The 11,468-nt window shown below is 39.0% G+C and overlaps 1 protein-coding gene across 1 annotated transcript; it reads right to left on the bottom strand.

Moving 5' to 3' along the window:
• Nucleotides 1–10,238: 10,238 nt before the first annotated feature.
• LOC130465588 (uncharacterized) lies at nucleotides 10,239–11,234 on the bottom strand. Its single transcript, XM_056834408.1, has 2 exons — nucleotides 10,898–11,234; nucleotides 10,239–10,468 (listed from the first exon to the last, which is right to left on the bottom strand). The coding sequence occupies exons 1-2, from the start codon at nucleotides 11,232–11,234 to the stop codon at nucleotides 10,314–10,316; spliced, it is 492 nt and encodes a 163-aa protein (XP_056690386.1). The 3' UTR covers nucleotides 10,239–10,313.
• Nucleotides 11,235–11,468: the final 234 nt, after the last annotated feature.

Genomic DNA, 11,468 nt, shown 5'->3' with positions numbered 1-11,468 from the left:
TAAAAGACTAATTTAACGACTAATTAAAATTTAGTTGGTAAATACCGACCAAAATGACGTAGTCGTAAACAAATTAGTCGGTAACTGTGGTCGGTAAATGTTTTAGAATTTTGGGTTTTGGTCGAATTATTCCACGACTACTTTGTAGTCGGAAGTTTTATAAAATTTGGTCGTAATTTACCATTTCAGTCGTACAATCGCGCTTCTCTTGTAGTGCTATCTTTTTTTTTTTTTTTTTTGCAAGGTAAGATGAATAGTCCTACCGGGTCGGAACCCCGCACGGGTCAACCCGCCCGGATTAGCAGACTAGACACTTTGAGAGTGGGGGAGTGATAAGGGGAACCCTCCCTCAAAGTGCCCCTAGTGGGGATTGAACCCCCAACCTTTTAGTTGGAAGGTGGAATCCTTTCCACTAGGTCAAGACACACTTGGTTTCTTGTAGTGCTATCTACTACGTATATCTTAATAATGCTCCGGTCGTTGTTCCCACACTCCCTCAAATGGCAAATACAACTATGAAATTGCTCAACATATAGTCACATCTATGTATAACAAGTTAAAACTCTAAATTTAATATTTGAGGTTAGATCAAATGTCGCCCTCAATTTTGGGTCTACGATGAAATTTTTTTGATCAATTTATCAACCTTACTTGTTTTAAGGAAAAAATAGCTTTAAATTGGCTAAAGCTCAATTACTTATACACTTTTTAAGTGGTGTTATAGTAAACTTGCGTAAATGACAAGTTTGTTAGGGTTAGAATTTCCTTGAGTATGTATTTCATATGAGTTTGCATTATATACAACTACAGCAGCTACGGGCTTCTTGTTAGACCTAATAAATACAAGAGTTGTCTAGGAAAGCCCAAATACACAAATGCATAATATAAGCCCTAATACCCTCCCTCAAGTTGGAGCATGGAGATCACAAATGCCCAACTTGCGAAGTAAATACAAGAATTTGCGCTTGCCCAAAGCCTTTGTGAAAATGTCAGCAAGTTGCTGGTCGGTGGAAACGTGATCAGTGACAATGACGCCCTTTTGGATAGCGTCCCGGACATAGTGACAATCAATCTCAATATGCTTCGTGCGTTCATGGAAGACGGGATTTTGTGCAATGTGTAGAGCAGACTTACTGTCACAAAACAGAGCCATGGCACGGGGATGCTCAACGCCAAGACTGTGAAGCAGTGCCTTAAGCCATTTCAATTCCGAAGTAATGGCTGCCATAGCCCGATACTCGGCCTCCGCAGACGAGCGAGAAACTGTATGTTGTTTCTTTATTTTCCAGGAAACAGGTGATCCACTGAGAAATACCAACCACCCAGTAAGAGATCGTCGAGTCAAGGGGCAACTTGCCCAATCTGAATCACACCAACCAGATAAAAGAAGATCACAATCAGTTCGGAGTAGAATACCTTGTCCCGGGCACCCTTTCAGGTAGCGTACAACCCGAATGGCTGCATCCCAATGATCTTGTCGCGTTGCTTGCATGAATTGGGCCAAAATGTGAACAGTATAAGCCAAATCCGGGCGTGTGAAGGACAAATAAATAAGACGGCCCACAAGGCGTCGATAAGGTTCCGGGTCGTCAAGGAGAGCATCGCTTGCGAGAGCGAGATTGTGATTCTGTTCAATGAGGAATCCGGCAGGTTTCGACCCCAATAACCCTGCTTCTGCAATAATGTCCAGAGTATATTTCCTTTGGCATAAGAAAAGACCCTCAGGACTACGAGCCACCTCAATGCCAAGAAAGTATTTCAACACACCCAAATCCTTCATATGAAAACATTCGCCCAAATATTGTTTAAAAGCAGCAATAGCGGAAGAGTCATTACCAGAGATAATCAAATCATCGACGTACACAAGCACATTAAGTTGAACCTTGCCCTTTGTGAAAGTGAAGAGTGAGTAGTCCGAATAGGACTGAAGGAAACCATAATTCTTCAAAGATGCAGCTAACTTAGCAAACCAACACCGGGGTGCTTGTTTCAAACCATAAAGAGACTTTTTCAGGCGGCAAAGCATACCGGGTTTGCCCACAGAGAATCCAGGAGGTAATTTCATGTAAAATTCTTCATCTAGGTCACCATGCAGAAATGCATTATGGACATCCATTTGATGCAATTCCCAATTCTTTGCCGCAGCTACCGCAAGAAATGCCCGGACAGTGACCATTTTTGCCACTGGAGCAAATGTTTCGTTGTAGTCAATACCTTCAACTTGATGATTCCCAAAGATTACCAAGCGCGCTTTCAGACGCTCAATATCACCATTAGCATGAAACTTTATTTTATAAACCCATTTACATCCGAGGGCTTTCTTTCCTGGCGGTAATTCCTCCATGACCCAAGTTTCATTGTCCTCCAGTGCTCCAATTTCTTTTTGCATTGCTTCCCTCCAGCCGGCATCCTTCATTGCCTCATTAAAAGTTTGAGGCTCAAGTCCTGCAAGTACAGCTGCAAGAAATATGCGGTGTCGTATTGAAAATTTATTACAATTCACAAAATGTGCTATAGGATAGGGAGTACCTGAGGAGCTAGTGGAGGATGATGAACGGGTTGATGGACTCGGTGTGGGAATAGTGTGTGCGACATAATCCTTGAGAAGAACCGAAGGGCGCTTGAGGCGAAGGCCTTTACCTAAACCCAATGGAACATCAGATGATAATGATGTAGCGCCCAACTCATGGGGAGTTGGTTGGGCCTGCTGTCCTAGTGAAGGCCCTTGCACGGACTCCTGAGCAGGGACAAAAGGGGATGGATCACGTGGGCCTGCAGGGGAAGGCACAAATGGCTGATTTGTTTGTGGAGAGTTATCATGGGCTTGGGCTTGTGTGGGGAATTCATGTTGTGTTGTAGGGGCAGCAAGGTCCACATGCAGACCGTGGGTTGTGGACCTATCCCACACCCCAGCCGTGGCTTCTACTGCTATACCCCCATGATGATCAACAATTTCCACATCAAGATTATTTTCAACAATATTATTTTCAGCCAATTCCACATTATTTTCGACATTTAATTCAGCATTAGCCAAATTGTGCGTCATATCATCAAGTGCCAAAATATTTTCCATATCATCCAACCCACCAACGTCAACACCTAAATTTTCGTTGCAAGCATCCGTGATCTCCCCCAATGCATCAACATTTTCAACGGCAAAGGGAAACTCATTTTCATGAAATATAACATCCCGAGAGACAAAAATTTCATTTGTTTCCATATCGTACATTTTCCACCCCTTTTTGCCATTAGGATAACCAACAAACACGCATTTTCTACTTCGAGAAGCAAATTTATGACCCTTAGATTTCTGATTATATGCATAACTCAAACAAACAAATATGCGAAGATGATCCAATTCAGGTTCTTTCCCAAACAAAATCTCAAAAGGAGTTTTGTTTTGTAACAAGCCAGAAGGAGTACGGTTAATTAAATAGACCGCACCCAAAATGCATTCACCCCAAAGAGAGATCGGTAGATTACCCTCAAACATCAAAGCTCTACCAACGTTTAGGATGTGTTGGTGTTTCCGTTCTACCCGACCATTTTGTTGAGGAGTACCAACACAAGAAGTTTGAAATATTATCCCATTTTCATCGAAATAATCCAACATGCATTTAAATTCCGTACCATTATCACTCCTAACATATTTGACATTAGATTCAAACTGACGTTCAATCATGGCAAAGAAAGAAAGAAAAGCTTTATAAACTTCTGTTTTTGAATGTAATAGATACACCCAAACTGCTCTAGAAAAATCATCTACCAATGTCAAAAAATAATGCGCACCACTTGTTGAAGAAATAGAGTTGCGCCCCCATAAATCACAATGTATTAATTCAAACAATCTACTGGACTTGCTATCACTAACAGGAAAACTATCACGATGTTGTTTAGCTTGCGGACAAATGCCACATGCTTTATTTAATTTCTTAGTAACATTACTAGAACAATTCTTAATTGCTGGAACAAACTTGAGAACACGATCAGACGGATGCCCCAAACGATGATGCCAGAGCTCAAACGTAGACACTTCCGGAATGGTCACCGCACACACTGTAGGGATCCCCCGAAAGTAGTAGAGTCCATCTTTCCGTTCACCGGCTCCAATCAGGCTCCCAGAACGTTGGTCGTGTATAGCACAAATAGAGTCAGTGAATTGAACAAAACAATGAGAGTCATCAATTAATTGCGACACCGATATTAAATTGCAATGTAATGTAGGAACATATAAAACATTTTCAAGAATTAAATCCCGAGAGAGGACCGCACGACCCTCTTGAGTAGCAATAGCGTGGTTTCCATCAGGTAAACCAAGTGGGGAAGCAATGATAGATTGAATATTTATCAAACGGGAAGCATCACCCGTGACATGTCGGGATGCACCCGTGTCAATAATCCAAGGTAAATGTGAGCAATCACCTGTCATTTTATCCAAATGAGAATTATTAAGAGCATTTATAATAGCTTGAATTTGGGAGGAGAATACTCCACATTAACTGCTGCCACGCTACTGGAAACGGGATTACTCTCCCCTACAGCACCACCAGAGATGGCGTTGGCCCTAGCTGGGATGCCGCGGCCCCGGGCTGCTGTAGCAGAAGCAGAAGCAGGCCTAGCAGGCCCTCCTTTGGCACAACGAGCCCGCATATCCTCGTACCACTCCGGGTATCCATGGAGTTTGAAGCACGTGCTATTGTCATGACCATTACGCTTGCAATGAGTACAAGTCAGTAGTGACTTGTCAGGCCTGTCAATTCGCACCTTAGGATATTCGGTCTGTACAGCGAAAATTGACTGTGGGTGCACTTGTACCTTCGCAGCAATACCCCTAGAGTCCTCCTCCTGTTCGAATGCTAGGTATGCTTCGTCTAGCGTGGGCATGGGGACTCTAGAAAGCAGATTAGTACGCACCGTAGCATATAGATCATCATCAACTCCAATAAAAAAATGATGAAAAATCTCCTTGTCGTGGTCTTCCTGTACCTTCTCAGTCAGTTTACAAGAACAACTTCCGCACTCACAAGCCCGCAACGGCTTGAATTGAACCAAATCGTCATACAAGCCCGTCAGAGTAGTGTAGTATTCCTCTATGGACATTCCCTTACCCTGTTTGCAAGCTACAATTTCGCGACGAAGTTGTTGTAGTCGAGGCCCATTAGCAATGTCGTATTTCTTGGCTAAGTAATCCCATAATTTCTTAGCGTTATCGTGAAATGGAATAGTGGTAGCAATCTTGGGCTCCATACTCTTCTACATCCATGAAACAAGCATAGAATTAACCGTGACCCAATCAAGTTGCTTCCTCTTCTCCGTAGGTTGTGTTATTGTTCCATCAACAAACCCATATTTTCGGCGCGACTGTAGCGAGAGCCGCACAGCCCTAGTCCACGCCATATAATTATTCCCACCCCGTAACAATACATGAGTGATAAGAATTCCCGGTTGATCTCCAGAACTTAAGTAATACGGAGACGCGGGATCAATTTTGCCGTCGTTATCCATGAGTATATGAGAACAAGGTACTTAGATGAAGGTGAAAAAAAAAATGAGAAAAACGGCGAGACAAATAGAAATTGTAGGTGAAGAAAATTTACGTTGAGATGATAGGGTTTGCTAGGCTGCTAGCTCCGATACCATGACAAGTTTGTTAGGATTAGAATTTCCTTGAGTATGTATTTCATATGAGTTTGCATTATATACAACTACAGCAGCTACGGGCTTCTTGTTAGACCTAATAAATACAAGAGTTGTCTAGGAAAGCCCAAATACACAAATGCATAATATAATCCCTAATAGTAAATGTAACTACTCCTTATAAGATGTGGTGTGGACTGTGTGGTGCATGTACGTCAAACGTGTTGTACAAATAAGTATAAAGGGAGTACTTAAAGTTACTAGTTGTTGGACCGCGCGCTAACGCGCACGGTCCCCCAAGATATTGAAATCAGTTGTCAAAACAAAATTAGCAAACAAGAAGAGCAATTAGGGGAGAAAACCTCGGGAAAAGGCGCTGAGCGAAAAAAATTCAATTACACAAAGATTTCCACCTTCATTTCCATATTTTGAGTTGAAAAAACATTCACCAAACCACCATCCTTATGTAGATCACAAGAGCTACTACAATAGTCTGCATATCTCATAACACCTCTCGCACACCTTTTTATCTCCTCTTTAAACCTCACTGCATCAATCGAGTTAAAAGGCGGTAATCTCCCGTTTTTAAAGATGTTGGTTGAGATCTCCATGAAAGAAGACACGCCTATTATCTTCGTCCTCATGCTGGTTAACCTAACAAATGGAATACAAAGACATGAACAGTGTTAGACAAGCCAGTAGAAAACTAAACAAATGAATGCTCAGTCTAAAAATCACAAATTTACGAAATTATTAAAAACAATAAAGAATGCAAGACAAATCCAACATACCTTATGTGATATTAGTTGAAACCGGAAGCTATTGAACTCATTCCAGTACCTGAAACAAAGTGTAACGTGATACTTAAATCTAAAACACAACACTTCCCCTTGGAAACTAAAGAACATTAATCATCATACGATATATTACTGTTCATAAGATATATTCCCCTTGGAAACTAAGATTTGGCTACCTCTCCTCCAACTCTTTAAAACGGTTGGATTTAATCTCCTATTCTTTCAGTTCAGTGTTTACTTTCGAGCACTGCTTCTCTGTTTCTTCAGCTTCAAGCTTCCTTTCTTCTTCTTCAACCTTAAACCATCAAGCGGGGAGTATTACAAGTTTTGTGTGTGGAAAAAATAGAGTAAATTTGTGTGGCATTGCAAGTTTGGTAGAAGCATTTCAAAATCAACCATCGGTTGTACCCAATGTATAAAAACTAAAAATATCAAAATAATTGAAGCAATAATCGCAAAATCCAGGAAATATACATAGTTACTATAAATTTGGTCCTCCCCAAGAAATGTTTCCTGAAACCAAACTTGTAAATGAGATTTGTCTGCATCAATGAAAACTATTGTCAAACTCACAAATAATCTATGATTGATGCAAGGATGCAGCAATCACAACTCACAAGCAAAAGAAAGATTGGACAGTAAGAAATTTAGTAACAGAAATATAAATGTGCTTATGAGCTACTACATATTTGTCTTGATAAATGGTGAAAGTTCAAAAGAAAAGCAACCTCTTATTGCAAATACAAATTTTGTGCCGTTCCCTCCGGCTAGAGTTGCACTCAACTCTGTTTTACTAAATGTATTCAGCGTCCGTTCTGCCTTGAAAAACAGTTTCTCAGAACCACCACCTCCCCTGAAGCCTTTCCAAAACCCATCCATCCAACATAAGAGTAACCATAAACTAATTACTTTTTTCTAGTGAGCAGGACAACAAGCAAACATCACGGCCAACATGTCACCTAATTTCATTGCTCAATAGCAAGTACCAATCATAAACAAGCATTACAAGTTAATAGTCTTGTTATTCTTGTAAACTAAGGTTTTGAAACCTGAAAACTTGGAGCAAGTCCTGAATTCTAGAAAACTGAATGAACATTTATTTCGTAAATAAAGTTCTGGAACTAAAACCACTTGTTCTTGAATGCGAATTCATTATACAGGCGTGCGACCCCCTAAGTCGTTGTGTGATAGAATTCAGCAACTTCGTATCACAACTTGAAGCAACATCAATAATTATTAGTGAGTTAAGAACTTTTACAGTTGCTTTATTGAACCATGAATATTTTGTTGTTCTCCCCACAGCCCACACCCTTCCCCTCTGTTTGAACTTTTATTTCTATAAACATCAGTAAGTGGTTTCAAGTTGATTAAAAGAGACAATTCTTATTCGAACAACAACTAAATCACAAAAACAGTTCATTACAAATAGGAGAAGATTAGCTAATAGAAGACCAACCTATTCTTCCTCCCTCCATCTTTCTCTCTCTCTCTCTCTCTCTCTCTCTCTCTCTCTCTCTCTCTCTCTCTCTCTCTCTCTCTCTCTCTCTCTCTCTCTCTATCTCTCTCTCTCTCTCTCTCTCTCTCTCTCTCTCTCCATATGGATTTTAAGGTCGTACATATAAGAATTTAAGTCAAACAAAATACAACTTGGACAAATAGTACCGTTTAGAGTCATACTTGCTTGCAAAGCCCTAAATCCTCCCTATATTATAGGAAACAATTTTGTTTTGACGTAATGACATAATGCTAGCTAGTAAACAATGTATAGAAATTCGAAAAGCCAATAAATTCCATTTAAACACCAAAGACCGAAGAACAATAAATTAACAGTTTCAGCAAATTGAGTTAAACCAAGTCTAACTCAAGAAATGCCTAAGATCAGAAGAAACCCCCCAAAAAATGAACAGATATCAATCAACTGAAATTTACCAGCCTAATTTACTTCTTAAAGACAACACAGACATTAAACACTGATACAAATTGTCTTTTGATCCCTACAGAATTACCGAAACTTCAATTCCAACTGAAATCAAAATACCAGAAAAAAAAGACAGCAATCATCTGCAATAATTTAATGAAAACAGCGGGGGAACCCCCACAAGTCTAGTAAAATCATAAAAGAAGAACGATAAACAATATTAACAATCGAAAAACAAATTAAAAATTTAACAGATCCACAAATCTGCGAAAAATATAATCAAATATAATTAGATAGTTATAAAAGAAGAACAAAAGAACAAATCACCCAAGAAAACATAAAATGAAATAGAATTAAATAATTATAAAAGAAGAACAAAGAAAAAATCATCCAAAAATCGACCAAATGAGTAGAGGTTTCACATGTCCGAGCGATAGATAGATAGAGAAAGAGATTAGAGGATAAAGATATTGAAGGTATGATGGAGAGTGAAAAGAAGAAAAATGGTGGTCCGGTGGAGAAGGGAGCGAAGGATGGAGGAGAGAGGAGAAGGGGGCGGATGAGAGGTAGGTTGAAAGAGCAGCGAAAATTGGGGGAAATGGGTAAAAGAAGGGAAGCACGTGTAGCAGGAGGGAAGCACGTGAAACACTGTTATTAAGCACAATACTCCAATCTCTTGCATTTTAAGGGTTTGGGATATAGATACCCGTAATCCCTCTCCCTCCACTTCCTTTCTACAACCTTCAATTCAAACAAGGGAGCTTGTTCCCCTCCATTTCCTCTTATACAAACAATGCGTTGTAGTAATTTATGTTCTTCATCATTGATCCCAACACAACTTTCCTCCTTGGCCATACTTTTCATAAGCAATTATCCCTCTTGAGCCCCGAGTACTATAAGAGTTGAGCAACAACTTATGCATTCTTGTATATGTCTATGATGTTTCAACCTCTTTATGAAAGAGCAGAGTTACATGCTTTTTTTCTCTTACATTATTTGTAGGACCTAAATTTAGCCTAATTTGGTGATGGAACTCTATTCTCTTTTGAAATGGGACGATCAAGGAACAAAATCTAGGATATTTGAGTGTTCATTGTCTACGAGTTTGCGAAAGAAGGTTGTTTAGATTAGATATGTAGGGAGAAGAAATAGATAAGCGATTGTGGGCCTTGTGGCCTTGAAAGAAAGGATTCAGAATACTATTAAGGGGAAGTTTATCATCTAATATAAGTTGGCATACAAAATTGAGAAATTACAAATTGAGCTTTTGATTATGTATGTTGACAGTTTTACTCATACAAGACATGTCAACTGATCAATTTCCTTACATAAAAGCACTTAAATTTGCAACAGAAGGGTTCAGTTGAGCATTTGAGCAGTTTAGACTCAAGCATGGCCAAGCAAATACTATCTTAAATCAGATTGTTTAAACCCCCCAAAAAATGGAAGAAAAAAATCATCTCATAAATATTAAGATGAACCTTCTTCCTTATAGAATAAACTCTCTCTCTCTCTCTCTCTATATATATATATGCGGAGGACAAACATTGACAACCAACTAATAATTCCCAAGAGGAAATGTACTTTGACTTTTGAGGATATAGACAGTGGCTTTAAACAAAAATAAAATAAAACAAACAACCACTTGGTATGATATAGGATCCGCGTCTAGTTGTTTTTTCTAAAGATACAAACAGACTTATGTAAACACTTGAATAGTTAGGACATAAATAACGCTTTCAAAGATTAAGTGGCAGGAGACACAAAGGCAACCATAGTCCCAAGGTGAGTTGCAAGAATGTCAATTATATTTTAATTTTTCCATGTACTATAATTTTTCCATGAACTCAAATGACCAGTTCAATTTAGATCACGAAGGAGCATACAAAGTAAGATATTAACACAATAGATTAACAAAAACAAAGATCGAATCAATTCAATGATCAAGCTAGAAAAGCACCTCACAATGCTATCCATTGATTGGACCATTGATAGAACATGGACTCTCTTATGCAGATATGTTGCCTCAGCCACCATGCCCATTCGCAGGTTACAACCATTACGGTCTGAGCAAATCTTACTTCTACGATATCTCCTGCACTCTTGAAAAATCTTCCTGCAATCAGCAATAATGTGTGAGAAAAGACCTCATAAATTCAATGCAAGCTTCAAAAAAAAGGAGAGTACATGTGTTCTGTTCATCGATACAAAAACAAAGATTTTTGCAAACAAAAAAAAGGTTCAGATTGCAAACTAATCAACAACACACCCTAAACGTCAATTTCACAAAAAGAAAGATTTTTGTTGTTTGATTATATGTAAGTTTAAGATATTATGGTCCATATTTGTTGCACTGAGACTTCATTTGTATACGTTGCTCCTGAGATAAGGAGGGATTTGAAGATTTTTCAAAAAAAAAGTGAGCCAATTTCTTCAAAAACAGTGACCAAAATTAAACAAACCAAAACACATAAGGCCTCTGCACAAACCACTCCACCCCTCCAACCCTCAAAATACATAAAAATAGAAACCATGATGTAGATACCTTTATTCGCTGATAGAATAGTCTCGATACATTGCTCGTATTCCTCTGTGTACTGCCTTGGGAAATCACTCCATGTATTTCTCAAATCAGTAAATGACATCCAAGTAATTTGACTGTAAGTTGGACTTTGATCAGACTTCAGAGCTGTTACAATTGCAGCTAATATTGCAGACAGATCAACGACTATGCAAGTCAAGTCAAAATCTGAAAATAGCATGAAATAAAAACCACTCAAAATACCCAAGATATACAAAACTATCAGATTTAAGAACTGCTCAACTATAGAACTTGTTAACCACCTAAGAAAGGCTTCAAACAACCAGAAGGCCCATACCATTAGACGACAATCCCCACCCCGGATCTTTGAATCAGCCAAAGAGGAACAGAGTTGAGCCCCCTGAATAAGTCCGTTTGACTTGATAAAATCACACTTTCAAATCACAGTAGTATGACAACCAATTAAATGTATTGTTTAGCAATAGAAAGTTAACAAAATTGATCAAGCAAAAGAGAGAGAAAACCACTTTGACATCAGTATATCATCACACACTCATACGAATGAAACTATAAA

The sequence above is a fragment of the Spinacia oleracea genome, chromosome 1 (genome assembly GCF_020520425.1).
Source record: "Spinacia oleracea cultivar Varoflay chromosome 1, BTI_SOV_V1, whole genome shotgun sequence".
Taxonomy (NCBI): domain Eukaryota; kingdom Viridiplantae; phylum Streptophyta; class Magnoliopsida; order Caryophyllales; family Amaranthaceae; genus Spinacia; species Spinacia oleracea.
This window is presented reverse-complemented; position numbering and strand designations above follow the sequence as displayed.

What these genes read in the sequence shown, in the direction of transcription:
- LOC130465588 (XM_056834408.1), bottom strand. Translation starts at nt 11,234, where the DNA reads ATGGTATGGGCCTTCTGGTTGTTTGAAGCCTTTCTTAGGTGGTTAACA. An exon ending in TATTCTATCAGCGAATAAAG is followed by an intron (nt 10,469 to 10,897) that starts GTATCTACATCA and finishes TGCTGATTGCAG; the next exon opens with GAAGATTTTTCAAGAGTGCA.